Here is a 24,017-nt window from a genome sequence, read left to right as displayed (position 1 = left end):
ACATTAGTACCCTCAGTCTGTGTAAACAGAGGTCAAGGATTGAGAAGCTGAGACAGAAAAAGGGTCCATATTTGTAGGCATAATGGAAATCATATGCATGAGAAAAACAAGTTCAACTTTGTTTCATTGTTTCCCATCCTTCGCCTGACCCTGACCACCAAGAGATGTGCAGTGTGTTGGCTCCCTAGGTCTGTGCAGGGCCATATAAAGTGTCTTGGTTTTCTTTTTTTTTTTTTTCTTTTTTTCCTTTTTTTTTCTCCTTTCTTTTGTTTTAATGTTTGTACTTCAGACATTCTAGAAGTGCTCAGGTGATACATTTACCCATCAATTTGCATCGCTGGCTCAAATTCTGAAGTGAACAACTCCTTGTAAAGTGGAGGAAAATGAAGTCGTACAATGTCTGGGTATATTGCTTTAAATGCCATAAGCTTTTCTGTATGTCGTCCACACAGTGCTCTTAAAGTAGACACTTTGCATATTAACTGTAAAAAAATGAACATAAGTTATATGGTCATACATGGAATCAGGCCTCCCCATCTCTCAGGATTAAAGCTCTCCCAAATACTTTTCAAAACCCTTCAGTTGTTTAGTATTTCAGATTCAGTCATGGATACTTGGTTAAGAGTTAAAAAAGGGAAAGAATAGGCCACTGAAGAGCTGTTTAAGCAATGGATTAATAATATTTGTGAAATTATCTTCTCTTTAAGTTCCTGTGAACATGTATCATTAGCTTTCCTCGCTTCCCTACCAAACACTGGATTGATATATAAGTACTTAATGGCTGGATCTTCATTCATGCAACTTAGTTATTCTATTAGAAGGTGGCAGTCCTGACTACTTTTAACCCCAACTGTATTATGGAGGGAACTGGCAACACAACAGAGGCGGTGAAAAGGAACAGGCCAGAAAAATCTGTACTTAAAAAATAACACTTAGGGTGTTCCCTGAATTTACTGGCTAAATTATTTGTATCAAACCACATGAAAGCAACTCTCATCCAACAAAGGTATCCAAGGAAACAAAGTAAATGAGGTAGGGTTTGAAATGGGGACAATCTGCAAAGCCTGAGCTGGACCATTCTGCTTCTATTGTAATTAATTCTGTGGTGTGAAGCTAAGCATAAGCTTTATGGCTCTGTAAAGTTCTAAAAGGAACTGCCGCTAAAAGGAAGTGCCAATCCTTCCCCAGTTCTTCAGATTAATTTTCTTTTCACATGGCATGACTTTACCATTTTTGAAAGATTAGCTGAAGATACTTTAGATTAACATAAAAGTACGTACTATCTCTTTTATTTTCCCTAGGCATCAGTGTTGGAAGAACTGCTATGAAAAAGGCAGTGTGTGGAACCTATGGAAGACTGAAACACAAGGTTAGTTTGGGTATTGTATGTTATGACAACTTAATTGTCATGCAGGCAGAGATTTCACAAGGGTTAAGGCATGCATGTTGCAGAACTGAAATAGTTTTCTGTGTGGCAGAAATACCATGAAGGAGAAATACAATAGAAACTTTCATGGCTTTCTGTGCAGTCCAGCATTACAGTAGCTCTTTTAAGGCCCTGATAAACCTTGTCTGCTGATTTCACCTTTTTCAGGTTTTAGTACATAGTTACTACTAAACATCTGGATTTTGAACAAAGAATTCTGGGTTTATAAATAAATGAACTGTGTAAAAGCTTTTACACTGTAATGAGGATACTATTGTGGTGATTTGGCCCTGGCTGGGGGCCAAATGTCTGCTCTATCACTCCCCTTCTTAGATGGACCAGGAAAAGGGTAAACATACTTTCACAGTCATGAAAGCATAGTATGATTCTTACCTTTGTTAGAATTCCATCCTCTCGGTGGTTCTTCTGTAGGACATGCTGAAGTGCTAGCTGGATCTTCTGTTGGAGTTTTTCAATTTTTACTTTCTCCTGAAGCCATGAGCGATCTAAATATAAATGGAGTTAACACCTCTAGTACTGCACACATCATTCACAGTGCACCAGGAAGTACTGAGTCTGTTAGACTCATCCTGTTTGCAGCCTTCCTTCCATTTCTTATATACCTTCATATAGAAAATGAGTTTCAAATTTGATAGGGTTTAGAGTATATTTGTGTGCATTTAAAATTACTTTTATAAAGCCCTTAATTAGAAAAATGCAGTGTATCTAAGATTTATCAATCATTTGCTAACGAGCTATCTCAAATGCATGGCATTTACAAAACAAAGCTAGCAGCCTTTTAATGGAAAATTAATAGATCACAGAATTAACAAGTAGTTGGAGCGGATCTCCTTGCTAATATCCAGAAAGCAAAGTATTCAGCTATTTAAAGAAAAAGGTAAAAAAAAGAAGCAAAAAAAAAAAGCTCCTGAACTTCCTAGTAGAAAAGTAGTATTAGCTACTGCATCCTTTGCGTGGTGGCAGAACTGTGGGATTCTGTGCCTTACGTACTAAGACACAGGGCTAGCATGCTTCTGATCAGGCAAACAGCATGAGAATGTATTTATGATAGCCTCATTAAACCACTGTTGCTAACAGACTCTTCTGCCACCAATCCTGAGTCTACTCTGCTGCATTCAAAAGCAGAGGGTTTATTCCTTTAGGTATTGTGCCAGACAAAATGACTTTCTGCAAAGGTACCTTGTTTCACTCAACCCAACAGGCCTTCCTAGAACCTAAGAGTAGTGTGCATATCTACTTGAGATTATCAAGCTATTTTAGTCATGATTATAGTAGATGCAGGCTGATTCTTGTGGTGACTTTTATGTCTGGCACAGTAATTCTTAGTGTACTGTTTCATGACGAGGTCAGAAACCTAAACTTCCTTGCTACTTTTGTACCACACTTAAAATGGCAACCCTGCTTAACAGACCTGAGGTGACACAGGAGTCATTCTGCCATGTGCTTGAGATAATTCTGCTACAGCTGCAAGTTCACATACATTGAAAGCTGACTGTATAAATTCAGTGGCTACCTTCTGCCTGTCTCACCTAGATTGACCCACTCACTCACACCGTCTCGCTCACATGCATTTAAGCTGTTGCAAGGAAGCTGAGTCCTCAACTAGGTGAAAATTTGGAAAACAAGATCTTACATTAGAATTTCTAACTTAAGAAATGTATTCCTAAATTCACTATTTTAATATGTGTATTAAATAAACATTTTGGTCAAGGAGGAGACAATCAGAGGATATTTCATACTGTCAAACAGCCCTAACATTATCACTAAAAAGACTTCAAAATAAAGAGGACCTCTACCAAATAAAACTAGTAGAAACCTTTATCTCTTACCTGCTGACATTAAAACAAACGCAGAAAACAAAGCTATCTCATCTTCTGTCAGGTGCATAGAACATAAACTTTTTCCAAATTCAAACACAAAACTAATGAAGTCTTCACAACCTGTCAAAAAGAAGGTACAGCTCATGCCACAACATTTAAAACTACTTTGGAGCTACAGAGTTGTTGATTTATTCTGACAGAGGTGAAAAACAGATGTTAAATACTTCATAGGTTGACAGTCTTCATCTTAGTAACTGTGGAACGATGGTAGCGAGATCTCACTTGTGCCTGAGCTTATTGCCGCATCCTCACGAGTCCCCAGCTACCATGCCCTGGCAGCCACTATTTTGAAGATTTTGCACACTCTATCTTTTCCACATTTGGTTCTTTTGGGGTAAATATGGATAAAACTGAAGCCATTTTCAAGGTCAAAATTGGTTTAACTTTGTTTCTGTTCTGAGTGAAACTTTCTCATGTCACTGTGGCCTGGAGGTTTGAAATGTGCACTTGAAAAGTGCTGATTTTAGGCGTACTGAGTGCACAGAAGAGAGGGAGAAGAGAGGCATACAAGATACATGCAGGAGCAAAGGGAGAAGACCAGGTCTGAAAGGTTTTCATGCAGAAAAGGAACTCTGCCTCCTTTCATCCATTCGGTTGTTCACACAGGTCTAAGTCAGGCTACTGCTGCTGTTACACATGCTGTTATGCAGTTTGCAAAAGTGGAGCCCTACTTTGAAGGTGACTGCCACCTGATGGAAGAGGGCTCTCTTCTGCAGATCACAGTCCTAACCCAGCCTAATTTTCTGGATGTAGTTCACAATGGATGGGTTACGTTTCATTAGAACCCACACTTGATACTGCATTCTCTGAACTGTTTGCCCTTGGCCTACAAGATGTTTTAGAAAGGCAGAGAATACTTCAGTAATTCTCTGGCACTCTCCACTGCCTTATTTTCACTGTCCTCCAAAATGGCTTACATCCCAAATCTATACCCAGTGAAATGCATCCTTTTAAAATCAGCAAAATTCTACAGCAAAAAAATGTCAAAATCAAAGCGTGGTTTAATAAAAAAAATATTTATACCACTTTACCTGCAAGCAACTGGACTTTGCATATTATAAAACACTATTAAAATCTTCAAAGCAGTAATGTCAGTATATCCAAACTTAGCTTAAAATCTGCTGCCTTTTCCAACAGGATATATAAAATATTACAGTAGATATGAAATCTGAACTTCGGTTCTCAACAAGTGTGTCCAAACTGCTCTACACTGATCTAAGACTTGAATTTCAACACCAACAGTCCTTCACTGCATAAAATTAAAGTGTTTTAGCTCCTGAAATCAGTTTGGCCTCAGAGCCAGCCCAACTGCTTACAAAATAAGCTGTTTGAACTTTATCACTCTTTTATTTGAATACTGTAGCCTGAATTTTGATAAAACAGCTATGTCCCTCCCCCAATCATCCCCCCCCCCTTTTTTTTTTTTTTTTTTGTAAATACACAACACTTGAACATTTCCTTACCTAAGGACTTGAAAACCTCTGGGCTAGCATACTTGCCATCAAAGTAGACTGTGTTGTTCTGGGAGTCAAAGGCACGGCACATTCTGATGAACACAACCTCTAAAGACCCTAAAACAGAAACAATGTATGTTTGACTATTTAAGTGGAGACTTCAGTTGCAAAGATTAAAAAATGTCCTATGCTGCATACTCCATTCAGTATTGATAGAGGTGGGTAGAAGGTTTCTGTGGTAACCCCTTTAGAAGTTTTAGTTTAAGCAACTTAGTAAATGCTAATAAACTCTAATGATTTTTATTAATGAAGTCTCTGATGTCAAAGCAGTTAAGATTTATATTTACAAAGCTTTGACAACTTTGTCCAATATTTGCAAACTGCATTACTTCTATCACATCTTTCACAGACCAATCTGGGTTTTACTCTTGAAACAGGTTACTCAATATTAGTAAGCCAAAATAAAAATGTGACTCCAACTCTTCCATCTGTACACATTCACTGCTCTCTTTGTTCACCATGAATATTTCACATGTAAACTTGAAGTCATTCTATCCAGAGTAACTAAGAAGGTAGATTACTACAAAGACAAGCCATAAGGTTTTCCCTTGCATTATTCTAAATTACTGTTGTACAACATACATACAGAGTCTGCGTATAGAGTCACTGTATACAGGTAACATCTAACTCAGTCATTAATATTAGAAGCAGACCTTAAAACTGACCCACATACCTGCTTTTAAAAGCACAATTTGATCGTTTTGACACAGTTCCATAAAACCATCAATGCGTTTGGCAAATTCCACTACATACTGTATAGCTTCTGTAATTTTGACTGCGCATAACTGCCACATTACCTCCCTTTGCTGTTAGAGAGAAGAAAAAGTGAAAAAGTGAAAAATTACTAATCAAAGTTTGGCAAGGCCATTTTCATAAAGTACAACCGAGTTAAAAAAATTGAGTGAATTCTCTCCAGCACTCCTGGCTATAGTCTGCTTGTATGGGAAGGGGAATTAAACTCAAAGTGAAAGCATCATGTGGATGCATGACAATGCAAACATGTAAGACTTCTTCAGTGATATCATAAGAGATCCAGGTTGGAGCATTTTTATTTCATAAGCTGAAAGTGTCATTTGGTCATTTCAGTGGGAAAGATGATCATATCGTTAACAACATAAAGAAGGCATGCAAGTAGTGATTTTTTTTTTATATGTTGACAAAAATTCAGAATGAAGTTAACTAATGAGTTAAATATTTTTTTATGGAAATGAAAAGTATGTTCAAAGAACAGTGTGCTTTAATAGTGCTTTCCAAGTCAGTTCTCCATAAGTAGCCATTTGGTGGTAGTTTGTGGATGGAAGGCATGTTGGAAATATAAACATCGACTGAAACAGACAGTACCGACTGGTTGGACAGCAGCACTGTGCTGCTCTTCTGAAACTGCAACACGGAGAGACACAACTGTAGAATTAATCAGGATTGCAGCCAGGCGCTGAAGGCTGGAAATCTGACACAGCTCTGTGTTTATAACCTCAAAACAAACCCCACCAAATTACAAAACTTGGTGGCTTCAGCTTTTGTTGTTGAGATGCCATTTAGGATTGAAAAATGTCTCTGGCTTCTTATGCCTATCAGTCACAGACAGATTTTAGGAGTTATCTGTTTTCTAAAGAGAGAGTATCTCTTTAGTATCTTTAAAGTGGCTTTACTTTTTCCTGTACCTGTAAAAATCACAAATGCAAAGGATATACTAGCCATTTTGTTGCTTTTGATTCTAGTGTATTATTTTGTTGAAAATAGTGAACAGAAAGCAGTGATAAAGTGAATTTTACAGTGTGTTATGGAAATACCATGCTTTAAAAAAAGCATGCCACAGCTTGGTGTTCTTTTATACCTTGTTCTGATAGTTCTCGATTTCTTCCTGCAGAAAAGTCTGCCATGTTATCTGCTGTAACTCCTCTCTCAAGTACTGGCAAGTTTCCATGTGTGACTTGGAAATATTCTGTGCAAGATGTTCTAAAAGAAAGACCAGAAAGCGACACACATTAAAAATGCAAAGTGATACCTTCAGACATAAGAAAACGAACATATTCCAGGTGCAACAAGGGGGTGGGAGAGGATTAGCTGTTAGCAAGAAGTGCTTTCATTTCCATCTCCTTGGATGTTGCTTTATGAAAGTCAACCCATTTAATGCAAACCACTAGAAGACCTGAAGAAAAAGCAGAAACCCGGTTCTTGAGGCTGCCAGCCCAGCTGCTGGGGGGCTGGTGCACCCATGAGAGGGCACTCTGGGCACACCCCCGCACCTGCTTGCACAACCGGGCTGGGGCTTGCATCCCCAGCACCAAGCAGAATCCTTCCACTACCTGGTAAGATTGGTGAAAGCTGGGAGCATTCAAAACATTGCACATTCAGTAAGTGGCCTTTGCTGCCTTTATTAAAATAACGTCAGTTTTGAAACTAGGGCTGAGAAGTGCATTATTAAGTAAAGACACAGAAAAAAAGTCCAAATGAGCAAGGTGATGGCATCTTGAGTGACAGTGCAGGCATGTCTGTGGGGACAGCCTCGCTGAATACAGGACCCTATGTGTCATGTATAGGGAATGCAACAGCCAGGCAAGAGAGCTTCAAAAGCTAAAATTGCTTTTGGTTTATACAACAGAAGCTTTCCAGTGAAGAGATACAGATAGTTACTGCCTGTCAAGTGTTCTGACAAGTGGGACACTGTCACATGAGGCTCCCTGCGAGGGAAAGGTTTCTTTTTTACTCTCATATAATCCAAAAAAATTAGGAAAACACACTTATTAGAGAATCCAGATAATAAATATAACACACTACAGATTCAAGGGTCTTTTTTCTTCAGCTTTAGAACAGCTGCTTTCGTTAACTGCTTACAATTTAAAATTTCCATACAACGTTTTAATTCCAAATAAACTGTTTTCTTCTGCTGTACTTAGCTGAAAGACCCATAAGGGAGATTTATTAACAAAACTTGATTCTATAAACTTTAAGACACCTTCAAAAGCGTGAATAGCATTTAGACATCTGAATTCCACTTCCACTTTGTCTTTCTCTTTTCTACCGTGACTCCTGTCATGCATCTGTTCTCCTATTTAGCATGTGACAAGCTAGAGGCCTGGTGAATTGTATCACACAGTTCTGCAGCTGGTTAGGCCACTGAAAAGGAAGGCTTAAAATGAACAAGAATGGTGGTCCTTAGTAACATGGGAGTATTCTGAGGGACTGTTGTGAAACTTGCTTTGCTAAAACCCAAACCTAGTACTCTACAAATTGAACTACTGGGCCAATCAGTTTGTTTATTATCATGTCTACTGCATTAGTAGTTGGATGTAAGATACTACGTTCAAAGCCTTTAACATAGAACTGAGGTAAAATCAGATTATATGTGCTACCTTGGCAATCAATAACATAGAACATAAGGTAGTTTATACTTTGGTTGCCATCAAAGCTTTCATGTACTTCAGAACGTTTTCTTTTTCTTACACGTGTGTACATAAAACATTTGCTCTCACTAGCAGCAGCTGACAGCGTAACATCTGTGCCCTTGAAGGATACAGAAGGTGAAATGTTACCATATTATTCACAAACCTCAGCCTCAGTTCTGGACTGTCTTTCAGTACACACCTAAATACTTCCAATGAACAACCACACCTTTCTAAATTGAAACCTCCGTCTCTAAGACAAACATTCTTCAAACATTATTTGGTAATGTCAACCCTGGGCACCCAAATCATACTCTGTAGGGTTTAAATGTTACAACTACGTAAATAAAGGTAAGCAACATGACACACATTTCAGGCCAGTGTTCCAAACTGGACACCTGGCCTAGGAAGAAAAAGTCCTTTTTCCTGTGACTTTAATGTAGATTGTTTAGTAACTCCCATGAGAATATGAGCAACCATTTGACTGGGACAAAGCTGGGAGCATAACCTTTATCCTATTTTTTTAGTCTCATTTTTACTTACTGTAAAATTTAAGTTATTGAACTCAAGCATACACAGTATTTTGGCTGTCACAATAAATCATATTGCAGAGAACTGCATACTGCAACAAAAGGGCATAAGCCTTCTTGTCCCTTCCTCTCCACAAAATTTCCCAAAAGAACATAAATATACTGAGCAAAACTGTATCATATACTTGCATCTCATTAAAAAAAAAGGTTTGCAAAAAAAATATTTAACTTGAAATACTTGATTTTTCTAATTATTTTTAGGTTTTCATAATAGAATAATTAGCAAAAATGTTGTGTAAGCAAGCAAAAGCAGTTTTAAATACCTGACTGCTTATGTAATTAATAGAATCTTAAAGCTACTTCTCTAATGTCCTGTTCCAGTTTGTTTATAACCAGTTCACATAGCACGCTCTAACTTGAGTCTCAGATGTTGACAAGTCATAGTTGTGGAATTCAGCTCTACTGTAATCATTCAAGGAAGAGTTTCAAGTAAATCGTACTACTTAACATCGTTCCTCTTAAGGAAAATATCAGAACTTCCTACAGTGAAACATTTTCTTAACTATCTGGAGCTAGATTCTCTTCAACCAGTAGCAAAGAGAACGGCCCTGAGATTAGACTGGTGCTTTGCTTTCGTATTTCCCAGGCACAGGTAAAGAGCAGAACAAAATCAGCCTCATCGCTTTTCATGTGTCACTTTAATCCAAAGGGTACTATTAAGACAATTACAATGGAAGCTTTTCTGTCTCATTACCTAATTCTGCCATGGACACAGTTGGAGAGGTCTCCCCATTTGTAAAAGAACAATAAGGGAAGAAGCCCGATGCTGGTGTGTAGTCACATATTGGTTCTGGTTTGATTCCATTAATATCAAGACCCGACTGATCTGGAGAAGGCTGTATGTCTAAGTAGAAGCTGCTAACTGCAGAGTCTGCTTTGCTACCTTCAGGGGTATGCCCATCAATGTAATTACTGAGGTCATCATGTAGCTCTGTTAACCCATTGGTGGCGATATTGTATGTTGGTGTTAGTGGTTCTGCCTCTCCTGGTTGCTGCTGGTGGTCTCGCTGCTGCTGCTGCATTCGATGTTTCTGCACCTCCGCATATAGACTGTCTCTCTGCTTCTTTGACATTCGACCAAACTTTACAGCTGAAATACAGACACATAATGTTACATTTCTACAAACCCACCACCCTCATTTCAGTTGTCTTGGGGCTTTAAATGCTCCATGGAAGGACACAGTAGAAAAGGCAAAAGCAGAAAAGGATGAGCAGAACTAAGAATTGCTTTTGTCAGTTACAGGTACTATAGCTACAGCATCTACTCTTTAAAAAGACAGCTTTAATAAGCTACTAAAAATGGACTATTGGAAGTCATTGTTTTAGCTTAATTAATTTTCCACTTCTATACAAAAAATATTTTATGTTTCTACCAAAGCTAAGAGATACATCTCTTCAGCATTCAAATCCTACCCAGAAAAATAGAAGCTGAAGCACAATATAATGGCCTGTGGTGAGCTGCCCAGCTCCTGCTGGCTGAAAGTGAACCTAGACGTAGTTATAAACATGGGGGGGATCTGTCTCATAGGATCAAAAGCAAGCTTTACAGATAGCACAGGGGAAGAACTACAGAACCTGCTGTCAGTGCAGCTCACTGTGAACAAACCAAAATGTCTACCTGGTAAATTATTGCTAAAACTATAGATGCTGTGTTCATGTATATATCTCACCATATAATTATTACTACTTTAAGAAGTATTAATATGAAGTGTAAGCCATCAGAAATAACTAGTTTGCAACATGGAGGGAATTCCTAATAATATACTATGTGATTTCTGGGGCCCATGTCAGCTGTAAAAGCCTCATAGTTTAGGGAGGTAATTACCACCTTGTGCTTTTCTGCAAGAGAGCAAACATATCAGAGGGGCATGGTCAACAATTTGAGGTTTTTAATTTCATGCCCAATAAAAAAAAAAATAATGTAACTTAAGAAGTAAGTATCAACTGAAAGAGGTCTCCTTAAACAGGCCTCATGTACATAGAGGCAGGGGAAAAGACTGAGTTCAAATTGGGTAAGCAATGTCAGCTTCATTACATCTATGAGGGACGTGTGCCAGTATCAGCTGCAAATCCAGTTCTGATCGAGTTACATAAGCTCCCATTTTACAGAGGTGGATTTTTGTCATTACACTAGGTGTAATTTTGAACTTAATATTAACAGCACTGGAACACATTTTCTTCAGAACTTTCTCTGAAGAAACACTGTGCTATTTTCTCTTCGCAATTTTTTCCATTGTTCATTATCCAAATGCTTCAACTTCTCAATGTACTGTGAATCTGTCCTGACCTGTACCAATGTGACAGGCAGAGTGCTACCTGCAACTAGAGTAAGTCACTTAAATTGGAATGAACACACCAAGAAAGTGTTAATATAGACTAAAAAGTGCATGTTCAAGAAGTGACCAGAGGCAATGCTCTTAACTGGGAGCTATAATAGATGACCAGGAGAAAAAAAAAATTTAAAACCCAAGAACTTCATACATGCCCTGATCTATAGGTATTTATGTGAATATATAGCAGTATAACAAAACCACTTGGTCATCTTTCAACTGTCAGCATTGTGGAACACACCATAGACTAGACATGATTTTACTTTTTGCATGTTCTCTACACACTAGCAGAGCTCACCATCTCGAGACATCCCCACAGCAAGGCATTTCTGTAATCGACAGTGTTGGCAGCGGTTTCTACTAGTGCGGTCAATCAAGCAGTTCTTCTGCCGAGGACAGGAGTATGTAGCATTGCTTTGCTGACTCCTCCTGAAAAAGCCCTGCAAAATAGAATTGCAAAATAGAAGTCAAGAAGCAAATAAAGACTCCAAAAGGTTCCATACCTAATAGAAAAATGAAGTACTACAGTCAACTAAAGGAAGTTAAGAGGTTCGGGGTTTTTTCTCTCCTAGAAATAAGCAGAAACCAGTAACTAGTAGGAAACAATTAATTAAAAAGCAATTAATTAAAAACAATTAATTATGACAAGTAAGAAATTACCTATTTTTTTCACTGACTTTACAGATCCTGTATCACCTATGGCACACCAGTTCTTTCCAAAGGAGATAAAACGAATTGTAGACCCCAGATTTCCTTGATTTCCCATCTTTCCTGGGTCAGTACAGATATTTCTGTTCTGCTCTTTGGAGATGACAATGGCAAGATCTGATGTTCAGCCTCACCAGTGTGTTACATGACTAAAAATACAGAGTGTGATGCTGAGCAGTTCCTTCCACAAAGAACAATTTTTGGACATGTTTTTTCTTAATTATCTTGATGCTGATATTCAAGGTTTTGTTCAGTTTGGTGCAGGATTTAGCTTTCTAAGGCAAGGGGAAGCTGAAATAGATTTTACATATTATGCCTCTCCTGAGTCAAGTGCAATGGTTAGACCATCTCCAGAAGGTAGCACGGAAGGTTACACAGTTGTTGCAGCTTCATTCTTTCCATCAGAATGGTACATGTTACTAACCACTATGCCAGCTGTTTTGCTTTGAAGTTCATTTCATCTTTTTGCCACAGACTGTACAAACACAAGCTGGTGTGTGTGTAATATCTACTTCACAAGGATTCCATGAAGCTGTAGTCATTCTAAAGAGGCATTTGAGATCAGTGAGCATAGCATTTTAGTTTTACGTTGCCATATAATGGATTAATTAGCAGTGCTGCAAAGAAAATACTTCCTCAGAAAGGCTGGGCACCTTTTAATTAAAGCTGGACTTTTACCAATGTTTTATTTATTTGAAGGCCACATTCTCGGCACATGCACACTCTGTCCAGATGCCTGGTCAAATAAACAACAGGAAAGTAAGAAACTTTCTAGAAAAATTCATGCAGACAGAAACATGACAAAAGACTGACATAAAGCCACTTGCTGGGGAGGGACTTTTTACAAGGGCTTGTAGTAATAGGATGAGAGGGAATGCATTTGAGCTTGAGAAGAGCAGATTTAGACTGGAGATTAGGAAGAAACTCTTTACAGTGAGGGTGTTGAGACACTGGAACAGGTTGCACAGGAAAGTTGCACAGTGGATGCCTCCTCCCTGGAGGTATTCAAGGCAGAAGGGCTGGAACGTCTCTTCCAACCCAAACTATTCTATGGATCTTATGAAGTGAGCACCACTCTTTGACAGTTATGCCCCTTTAATAAAAGCTTTAATGAAGAAACATGGAGTGTAGAAAAATTAGGAGACCTGAAAATGTCTGTCTTGAATCCTGTTTTCCTGGACATTGTTCCTTACCCATGTATTTTGGTCCTTGGCTTTGTATAACTCAACTTAAAACTGCTTTTTTAATGTTTGTCAACAGTGAGATTGTCACTGAGATGGTGCACATATTGAGCTCTGACTGAGTGCATTTCACCCTAAGGAACAGCACAGAAATTTGGAAACATCATGACTGAAACTGCTGGAGGAGCCAACTCTTAGCTAAGAAGATAACTGAATTTCCAGTGCTGTTAGGACTCTTAGTAGAGCTTGTCGCTGCAGTACAAGCGCACATCTGAGTGCCATGCTACTCTCTAGAAACAAAGGATTAGTCATCGACCTGATGATCAAGGTTCTGCATCTCTGCATTACCTGTCCCTTAAAATTTCAGTTCTCCAAAGACTTTAACAGTTGCACTGAATGACACGGTCACAATATAAACTGTATGGCATGTTCAGCTCTCACTGAGATTCTGAAAGTCAGCATAATTAATATGTAAAGTGAACCTGGCCCAGTAACCTCAAAGGTCTATGTTTTCTTGAGACATACACAGAGTCTATATTGCTAGCATGGCATATTTCTCTTCAGTAAAAATGGTCTTTGTCAAGCTGAGGATTATTTTTAGTATTATAATGGAGAAAATACTGGGCTTTTTGCTTTTCCAGATTCTCCCTAGAGATAGAGCTGCTCAATACATTTGAGTGTACAATATATCAGCTAAGTTACAGCTTGAGGCTAAATTTTCAATAGAGCAGAGCTTCCTGAAACTAGGGCCTTTAAAAGCACTTGCACTTTACAAACCAGAGATGTAGTAGAGTGCTTTTAAAACAAACTCTATACTGTCATGTAGGTAGGTCTAAAACACCAGAAGTAGCTGAAAAAACCAACCACCCTTGCCTCAAACTTCAAACATTTAGAATTGAATGTAAACTTGTCCAGAAAGCTCAGAAATACACATATCTGAGACTGGGGATTGAACTGACAATTAAGTTAAACTAGTCTTTTTTTTTTTTTACTCTCAAAGTTCTTTTATATTGTTGTCATTTATTTGTCAATTGTTGAACCTTCTGGTGGTCCTTGGGCTCTCATATCACTGTGAGACATGTGGGGAAGCCCCTGTTGCAGGATCCTTCTGTAATAGTTTCTTCCTAGGTTGTTTTCCCCACCCTTTATTAGGAGAGAATGAGCGATGCTATGTTCTGTTGTTCTATTTCCTTACTTTTGCCAGAGGCACAGAGCTAGCTGTAATTTTTCCATCAGGAAGGAGGAGGTGGATGTATGTGTGGTATATGTGTATACATTGAAGCATTATGCAAACCAGTCCAGGCCACGTGTTCTTAATTGCATGTATGTTCACAACCATTACCATTGTTTCGTATTCAGATGATTGCCTAATGGGCCACAGGCAGAGTGGACCCCTATAGATCCAACACCAATGAAATTACTGCTGCACTAAAAAAGTCACCATGGGACACCAATCTGACCAAGGGCATGGTGTGAACCAAGGCCTCTAGTAGTGAGTGCATGGAGCCCTGCCTCCCTCTCATGTCAGGAGAAAGATCCAGATGATATTGATGAGGCATCACTGAGCTTTGCATGCCACCCTTTTTATGGAGATGTATTAAACACAGGATCAGAAGATCGGCAGAGCAGGCTGCAAGCCATAGCTTCATCTCTGCATTTCAGACTCCTATTGATATACACAACACAATATATGGTTTTTCATATACTGCCAAGAAATCAAGTTTGGGGAAAATGGGTGCAAGGACTTTTCATCTGCAAAGTCAGTTTGAAAAACAACTTAAATAAGAACTTTGAAATGTAAATAGCAGGTTTTGCAAAGTCTATTAATAGTGTCAATAACTTCCCTGCTCAGTGGCTCAGTGTTGCAGACATTTGTGTCTTAAGCTTGCTCCTTAGCAGGGGAAAAGCCAATTGTGTCCCCCTGATGTTCCCCATGGCACATAACAGACTCCCTTTCCACCAAAGCACAGGCTGAAAATGCTGATCTCATGTTTGGTCTTTTGACAAATTTTCATTTAATGAATTGATTCCTACAGTTCATTAACATACCCACTTCCACTTCTGTATACACATATGTCTTAATTAGCTGCTCATTGGCTGTTTAATTACAAGAAAACAGCTGACAGCTGCCTTGCTGCATCCTAATGGCAGACGTTTTGGAATGACTGTATGCAAGCCTGTGACAACAAAGGCTTATTCATAATCCCATGATTTATGGCTAATGCTTAAAGACTTCCACGTATCATTAAGTTTTGCAATATTCTCAGCAATTAACAATTAATCGGTGGGGGTGTTATTCTTTTACTGTTTTCTAAAGCAAACTATTGCAAGTTTTCTTCAAAGACACACCAGACAAATGCAGTGCAGTATGAAAGAGGTAAACATTCACAGGATTTCTAATCCCTTTTTGACAATAAGCACATTTTAGTTGCAAGGGTGCTGTGACAATATTGTTTAATAAACTTTGTTAATAAAGTATTGGATAACAAAGCTATAGTGCCACTGAAAACAAAATTCAGTATTACATATGTAATAAAGGCAGGGGTGAGACCATGTTTATCAGGTTAGGTGAGGCTTCCGATGAGCCTTTTATGTAACATGGCTCCTTTCTAACATCCTTTGATTTAAATTGGCTAGGCAAAAAATGAAAAAACAAAGCTTCCAAAGCATGAATTTGACATAGAAGTTTGCAACAGCAGTAAGACACACCATGTTCAATAATGAAGAACTGGTTAGTAAACCAAGTTGAGTGAATGGAACAAGTGAACAAAAGTAATGGAAGATGGGAAGTGACAATACACCAGGTATTGGTTTCTGAAGCAACAAACACAGACATTCCTTGTAGTTACAAAGAACAAGACCCTCTAAGTCTTAAAAAACACAAGAGACAAAGCCAGCACCTACAAACCTTTGAAAAAGTGAGAAATGCCCAGAAATGCCCTGCATGGATGGTTTTATGAGACCAACTCTGCACAGCCAAGAAAAGAGAGAAATCACACTATTGTGGATCAGTTCAGCATGAACTGACACTACTGACAGCAAAAGCAAGTAACTGCATCTGTAAATTAAAGGACATAGTTCATTAAATTTCAAACTAAATGCTTTGTTATGTCCTTTTGAAGCATTCCAGAATTTTCTCACAATGCTGAACTGTACTCAACTTTCAGCTACGAGCAAAGAATACACATGTGTACCAACCAGTCTCCTTTTTCAGCATGGTCCCTAATGCAGAGCAAAAGGGTATTAATGGGTTCCCACCAGTAACTGTTCAGGAAGTGCTCCATGCTAGTTTTTTTCAGCAGTGCTACTACAATGGAAATATCTCCAGTCTTACACAAGAATACAAACTTCTATTTCTGAGTCATTTGTGTCATTCTTCATCCATGCTTCTGAGTAAGTCTTATACAGTGAATTGTATGCTGTGTACTGAGTATCAGCAATGGTCAAACTCTCTCTTTTAAAATGAGGTTACAATAAGCCACAGAAGCTCTCCTACTTAAGTATGGCTAAAAATGTACTTATTTTGCTAAGGGGGAAAAATTTAATTTTATAAATGAAATAATATGTTAAAAAATAAAAATGTCAAATTTTATTTTCTGAAACCAGAATCAAATTCAGGTAAGCAGGTTGATGCTGTTAGATAAGCAATCAGTGTTAGTGCAAAACAGAGCCAGTGGTCTCATAGCAAGGTAGGTAATGAAAACTTCAGGAGAAACTCATTGGCTTCATTACATATCTTCAGTTCTACTTATGTGAAATGCAATATAACAAAAACTGGTCAGAAAACTTTCAATTATGTGAAATGCAAGGATCACAAACCTGTAGAGAGCAAGAGGGTTAGTGAAATTCGGTTTGGCAAGAACTTGTCTGTGATTTTATATATGATAACAGATTAGGATTGCAGAATAGGTCTTTATGTTCTGAATAAATTGCATTTCTGGACGTTTTTAGTATTTACACAGTAACACTTAATGTTACTATTAACACCAAACTGGAGTGACAAACGTAAGAGCTGAAACCATGCCACTCTGCTGCTGCTATTGCTGCCTGTAGATCATTCTTGACAGGTCTGGCTAGATAGGGCAGCAGCACATCTGTTCCCTTTTGATGACTAAGGCCCTGATCCTGTAGTCTGATGTACATGGATGGGTTTATTGCACCTCACTGACTTCTCTGGGACTGTCTGTGGGGCAAGACATCAGCTCCAGGAGTCAGAGCATACAATTGGGAGATAGCTCTTCACAGCAAAGTACTTTTTACAATGGAAGGTTTAGCATAACACCAAGAGCAATGTAAGCATGCTCAAACCTGCAGAGATCATAGCCACAGAGAAGGTGGAAGAAAAAAAAACCCCATACTAGTACACACCTGGCTCATTTGGCAGAAGCCAAGCCATGCCAACTTTTTCACCAGCCAAAATAGTTCTGTTGGGTGAGACTTTGTTGATATTACTGTGGAAGAGCACAGCACAAACAAAATTCATCAGCTGTGGCAGGGCATTCTAAATGTTGTCTAGGCCTTCATAATTTAAACTCTTCCTGTGACTTGTGCCCACTAGCACTCCCCTATCTGTCACTATGTGCAGGTCAGGTCATCTGGCCCCCGGCAGAAGACGAGAGTGAACTTCAGAGTTATTTCTCTCCTGAAAGGGAAATAAGTCAGTTATCTAAGTTGATATTTGTTGGCTTTAAAATTCTACCTGAAATTGTATGGCTGGAAAGTTTTATTCTGCTACTCCAAAAGAAGGAGAAGATGCCTCACTTTGTTCATTGGGCCACTGTCTGTTTTATTCACTCACACTCTGCTTTTGAGGCTCGGATGGGTTTCAGTGTGCTGAGCACACTTAGCTGCTTGCCTTGCCTTCTGCACTGTCCCACCAGCTGATAGTTCTGGTGGGATTCTCAGAAGGAGACCAAGGATTGCACAGTTCCCAGAGAACTGGACACATACAGAATTCCAAAACTGTAAGGAACTGAACGTGCATTTTGCACGATCATGCTACCATCTGTTCTTCTGACTGCTGCAGGTACACAATGGACTTTTTTCCTACTAACTCACATTTGTACTTACTCCCAGGAAAAGTACAGTCACTGCTGGAGGAATGCTTGATGGACATGTCTGTGCTAAGTACTACCTGCTTAATACTACTTAACTACTACCTAATGCGAGTGCTGTGTTTCTTCCTTCTTTGTGCAGCCATTCTGCTGCTTCTGGTAGGGGCTTTTTGGAAGTACAGGATTTAGGAGAAGGCAAGGCCAAAGAACTATATGAAGATGAAGCAAAAGTAACAGGGCTGGCACCTTTCCTGTCCTTTGGCAGCCTGTTCCCATTCTGCAACAAGCCACGTTGAGAAAGGCCTCTTTCCTGCAGACAAGCATTAGCACTATGTTAACTCTTAGCCTGTGGGCAATGGTGTTCAGCAGTGATCATGAGGCAGTCTCAGAGTGTTGGACCTTCAACATAACTTGATACTCAAAAGGACGGTCATACAGCAGAACTCTCTCTGCAAATGTCTGCCACTTCACACAGCTGAAATTTGACAAATGCTTCTCAGCCACATTTTTAGTGTCTTTCTTACATTTTCCATAGCAAGAGAGTTACAAAGAGCTGAAGGTGCTGTCCCATACCATTCTAACAGTTTGGGGTTTTCTCCCCCTTCCTTCTTTTTATCAATACTTCAATACTTCCAAAAGACTGAGATTAGTATGTTAATGAATATGGGAAAACCTGCTTTGGAAAAACACAACAGAAATCTCTATAATGTAAAAGCAAGGAAGTTGGGTGGTAGCATCAAGCGTGTCAAGAGAGCTGACTAAAACCAATTCTTTGCACCTGAAATGTAGATTAACAGTAGAAAACCTATCAGCATGGGTTTGCAACATGTACATACATGAAGAAAGCAACAAAGTAGAGCACAGCTGTGTGCACTGTCAGCCCAAGCTAGCATTAATTCTATACCAGTGATAAAAAGGAGTGATTAGCTCCACAGCATTCTGGCTCAGTGTTAGCGTTGTCTGATTAAATTCTTGGTTGTAACAGGCAAACTAAACAAAATGCAAATGCTTCCAATGCAATCCTTGTTCTCTAGTTACTGAAGGTACAAATCCAGGAAAAAACACAAAGCCTAAACCTTACACAGCAGCAGTTGCACTGCTAGGAATAGGCACAGCTACCAGGAAGAGCTGAGCATGCTGAACAGCAGTAGGCATGTGCAGCTTGTGCAAGTACTTCCATACAAACGGAACAGATCTGTAACTGTAGCAGATTACAAAAGAAAACCCCAAAGCTGGAGAGGCCTCAGGTACTTCAAAACAGCTTTTCAGCAATTTACAAAGCAAAACCGGAGAGGGAGAATCAAGAAAGGCACAAATTCCCTCTCTCTCAAGTGAATCCAAAGAACAGATTCTTTGCAGTATGCCAGAAGTGGATCATCTTTCTGCACCTCTTCTGCTTACTTACAGAGAGACAGTTCATGGCACACAGCAGAGCTGTATGACTTGAGGCGTGTCCCGAAATCTGGGGTGGGGCACTTGGCACAAAAAATGCCCTATTTAAAACCCCTGTCAAACCAATACTTCAGAATCCACCAATCCTATTTCAGCACAATGTTTCTGCTTTAAAGAAGGAAAATAATCACTATCAAAAGGTTAAATGCTGTTTTAAGACTTAATATTTTAGAAGCTTACCTTGCAGCCTTCACATGTAATGACACCATAATGGATTCCTGATGATTTGTCTCCACAGATCTTGCATGGAATAATTTCAATTTGAGCTGCAACATAAGCATGCAACCAGTTAATTACATTTTCTTTTAAACACCTTATAAAAGCATTCCCTGATCAGCATTTGTACAGTGAAAACTAATAACCTACTAAACATTATACTGCATTAACTATTCATTGCTGAACTGCAAGGGTCCCCTAGAGCTTTGGACTAAATTATGGCTGCTCGTTATATAATAGCTTTTGGGTTATTAAAATGGGTCATTTGAGAAGGTGCTTAAGAACCCACAAGAAGGCTAGAATCAGCATTTCAAAGCCAAAACCAGGAGAGCTCACATTTTGGCCAAAGAGCTAAGCTGACACGAGAAATGTTTCTTCCAATCTTACTCATGTGAGATGGTAAAAGGCAATTTTGAAGTCTGCCCTGACTGAAAATGAATGCAGCACAATACTAGGAAGGCCACCATCATGCCATCCAGCTCACATGACTGGCCAAACCTAAAGAAGTAACAAGGTAAACAGCAGGTGCATTTTACAGGAGAAATCAAAAATTCAGATATCGGAATTGAAAATCAATTACCAGTACCATATTTGTGCGTTAACTACCACAGAAGAAACCGAGAAGGAAAACATGTCAGCATTCTAGTCAACCTACCAAAACCAAAGGAGTTGGCACAGCCTGCAAGATGCCACAGGGGCACATGATATGAAGGCTCTGAATTTTTTAAATTCAACTTTAGATGTATAAAACATACCTGCTGAATTCAGTTTCATGTGTGACAAAACTCTCTGCATCCATCTTGAAATCATAGCACCTTCCCATCTGAACAGATGGATTTAAGAAGGGACTCTCGCATGCTCATGAATACCTATTCCAACAGCTTTTGGAGTATATGGCTGTTGTTACTTTGCTAGCAGGTTTGTTTGGCTAGGACCATGCTGAGGTGGTGCTTTGCAGTACTGAAGATCAGCAGTGCACATTCTATATATGCTTGCATGTGCTCACACAAACACAGGACTGTATGCAGTCCGCCCCCCAAAAAAAATCACAGGAAAACACCTTCTCTGCCTCAAAAGTGTTAGGATCAGGCTACATCATTTTTCCTGAACTATCTTAGTCCAAAGAGGAGCACAAACATGGCTCTCGCTGTGTCTCTAACTGTGATACATTAACAATCAGAAGTGCTGTTAATCTCCTGTAAGGACCTGAAATCCATTCACAAGATGTCACACTGTTTCAGATAGCTGGTATTTCATTCAGTTTATGGCTATCCAGACTGTGACAACACATCAAATTACATCTAATGCTGTTTGTAAAGCATTAACGTAACTTCAGTTGTACTCTTAACACTGGTTTCAAAAAGTTATGTCCACTCTTACAGACATTGCCTTTTACATCTTTTACATAGCGTTTAATCCCTAACCAACTGCTTATTATTAAGCAGGAATCATCTTCCAATGCTGTTGTGTGCTCAGGATCAGGGCAAAACTATAAACTAGCATACTAGAAGATTTTTAGCACAGCAATGACTGTGCTAATATACTTGTTCCAAACAATTCGCCAGACAACATCAAATGCAATGACTGGAGCAGCTCCCAAGAATACCCATTTGCTCCCAGGAGCCTGACAGCAGAAAAATGCTCTGCTGAGGAAAGCAGAGCCCAGCAGCTACTGTTTTCCTGACAGTTTCCAAACAGCAGCTTTCAAGATACTTTCCTAGAGCCAGGCACCAATTGCTTCTGCTTCCATCATAAAGATCTTTGCTTTCTTGACCTTTAATCCCCCACCTTCCCTACCACAACAAAATGATAGACTGAAATTGAAAGGTCTACTTAGGACACTTAAGGAAGGAAATACTTCTTCCCTGCAGTCCTCAAAAAAACTGTTTTAATTTCAATTTGCTCTCAGCTAACACATTAAATGCAATGAAGCAGGAAGTGAACTAATAAAAGGGGAAAAATAAAGAAAGTGTATGCTATTTTATTAATGTGTTACATGAATTATTACTAGAGCATCATATGTTTACAAACAAAGATTGGAGCAGAAAGGGTAACATAACTCCACATCAACAAACTGAAACAGAGTCAAATTCACAGGAACTCCAAATGCGTGTAAGCCGCAGTTCAAATTCAGAGAGCAGTCCTGTGGGCAAACTCTGAAACAGATCTGCCCATTCCCAGTTATGTCTCTTGAATATATGATTATTTTTCTGCTCTGCTACAGTGAATCAGCAGCCTTCTCCATCTCTTTTGACAGGGCAGTGACAAGGCTTAACTCAAAAGCTACATGGCAATGTATTTTTTACATTTCACTTTTATATACATAATTACTGCCTTATTTTGAATAGGTATAATTGGATCTTGTTTATCTACAATCTCCAACACATTAGTTAAATCACCCATGAAGCCTGCCAATGCAATCCCGGTTTCTTAAGCAACAGGACATTTGCAGAGTGTTTCTGAAGGAATGTAAAGTGTCTTCAAAGTGATGGCCTAAAGCTAGGTTAATAATAGTCTAAAAGGTGCCATAATTAGTCCCAAATGCATATTCCAGGGTGCTTTACTGTTAGCAGCTCCACAGATTCACAGGCTCCAGCTGTGCCAGCATTTGCCAACCACTGTGTGGATGAGCAGCGGCAAAATCAAGTGTAGTTTTAGAACTGAGGTTTCCTCAAATTCACTACATCTCCAAGGTACATACTTTCACTCACGTATTTAAAACTTCAACTTATTGTTTCCCTCTGAGATACAGGACAGTGGAGTGAATCTCAGAAGCATAAATCACTTGGGACTTCCATAACCAATTGTGTTACAAATTAATGCATGGGAATACATTGGGATCAATTACTGCTCCACATGGTTGCCTTTGAAAATCAACTCATTGAAGTGGAATGTGTGTCACAAGTTCATACACCTTCCATATAGTATGAAAGGACTTAAATACTTTAAACTTACTAAATGCAAATTGCCTGTGCCAACATTATGCATTTTTCTTACAAGGGTGAAAATATTTTCCCCACTTTTAACTTTGACATGCAAATATGTACTTGCTAAAACCTTGTTCTTATGCAAACAAGGCAGGTGGGAAATATTTTTACATGTCAAGAATATGTTCCAACTTGGTTACTCACATTCCCAGAGTTACTTAAAGCTTCCTACTGTGCTCACGTTAATTGTACCTGTTCTGTGCTTACATATATTTATATGGTTTATTTTCTAAGATTATATAAAATACTCTAATTCATGCTTTAGACTAGAATTAGCCTAAATTACAGTTTACAATTTCTGTCTCCTGGGGTGGTGTTCAGGCTGATTCCCATTCATGCATGAGCAAATTATTTCTTAAATATGAATTGCAGAAAAAAAAATAAACTCTTGTGGTTGCTTAGAAACTGCTACAGATACCCAGGTGACAGATGTAGTTTGTGTTCCCAGATTAAAGGCCTAAGAATCTCCTACGCCCTGAAATTACTCTGCTCCAGAACACTACCAAGGATGTCCTATGCCAAAAGCAGCAATGAATAGGAATAAAAGCCCAAAAAAACCACCAAGAGCAACAAATGAAAGCTCAAGCACAGATATCCACTGCAAGCATCAAACAAGTTGCTACAGAAACAGCTCCTGAGAGGTGACCATTAAGGGCCAGAGGTAGTAATCATTACAAGGCAAACTCATCTCCATGAGAAAGGGCATCTGACATCCCCTAAGATATCTCATTTTTAACATGATTATTTTCCACAGACAAAAGACTTTTCCTTCCTGTTAGCGTCTGAATGAATAGTTTGTTTCTAGTGAACTAATTGTCTCAGGGTAGAGAAAGGATTTCCCCACTCCTCCTACTTTTGCACTGGTGTTTTTAAATTCTACATTCAGAAACTCTACAGTAATATTGGTTTTTCCAATTTGTAACAGATATTGACACCTCAAATTTGGTATCCTGGGAAGACCTCTTCATGGAAGCAAAGATTGGTCCCCATTCGTGCCTTTTAGGTGAGATTCACCTAGCTGACCTGGGATAACTTGAAAGTTGGGTAGTTAAGTGGAATTAATCGTCTTGTGTGCTTCTAGAATGATGAGGAATAGAGGAAGAAGAAGAGAGAAAAAGAAGGGGAAAGACAAAGTGAGAAAGAAAAATGGAGAAGGGGCATGAGACATCTTATTCAAGGCAAGCAAGATGAACCCCTGAGTGGAGATGTCTCCTCTTCACTCACCAGAGAAAGAATTTAATGATACCTTAATTACAAGCCTAACTTTTAGAAGGT

The 24,017-nt window shown here is 38.9% G+C and overlaps 1 protein-coding gene across 1 annotated transcript in view; it reads right to left on the bottom strand.

Annotated features, from left to right (window-relative positions):
* Positions 1-317: 317 nt before the first annotated feature.
* The window catches only part of RORA (RAR related orphan receptor A), a 359,905-nt gene continuing 336,205 nt past the window's right edge, over positions 318-24,017 (bottom strand). The window contains exons 3-11 of the mRNA XM_054387887.1: positions 19,720-19,805; positions 11,443-11,584; positions 9,509-9,904; positions 6,676-6,797; positions 5,515-5,647; positions 4,791-4,898; positions 3,277-3,387; positions 1,820-1,932; positions 318-482 (exon numbers count right to left, since the gene is read on the bottom strand). Of these exons, the coding sequence (XP_054243862.1) occupies positions 318-482; positions 1,820-1,932; positions 3,277-3,387; positions 4,791-4,898; positions 5,515-5,647; positions 6,676-6,797; positions 9,509-9,904; positions 11,443-11,584; positions 19,720-19,805 (1,376 nt within the window). The remainder of the gene's footprint in view (positions 483-1,819; positions 1,933-3,276; positions 3,388-4,790; positions 4,899-5,514; positions 5,648-6,675; positions 6,798-9,508; positions 9,905-11,442; positions 11,585-19,719; positions 19,806-24,017) is intronic.

Source organism: Indicator indicator, chromosome 16 (assembly GCF_027791375.1).
Source record: "Indicator indicator isolate 239-I01 chromosome 16, UM_Iind_1.1, whole genome shotgun sequence".
In the NCBI taxonomy this organism is placed as follows: Eukaryota; Metazoa; Chordata; class Aves; order Piciformes; family Indicatoridae; genus Indicator; species Indicator indicator.
This window is presented reverse-complemented; position numbering and strand designations above follow the sequence as displayed.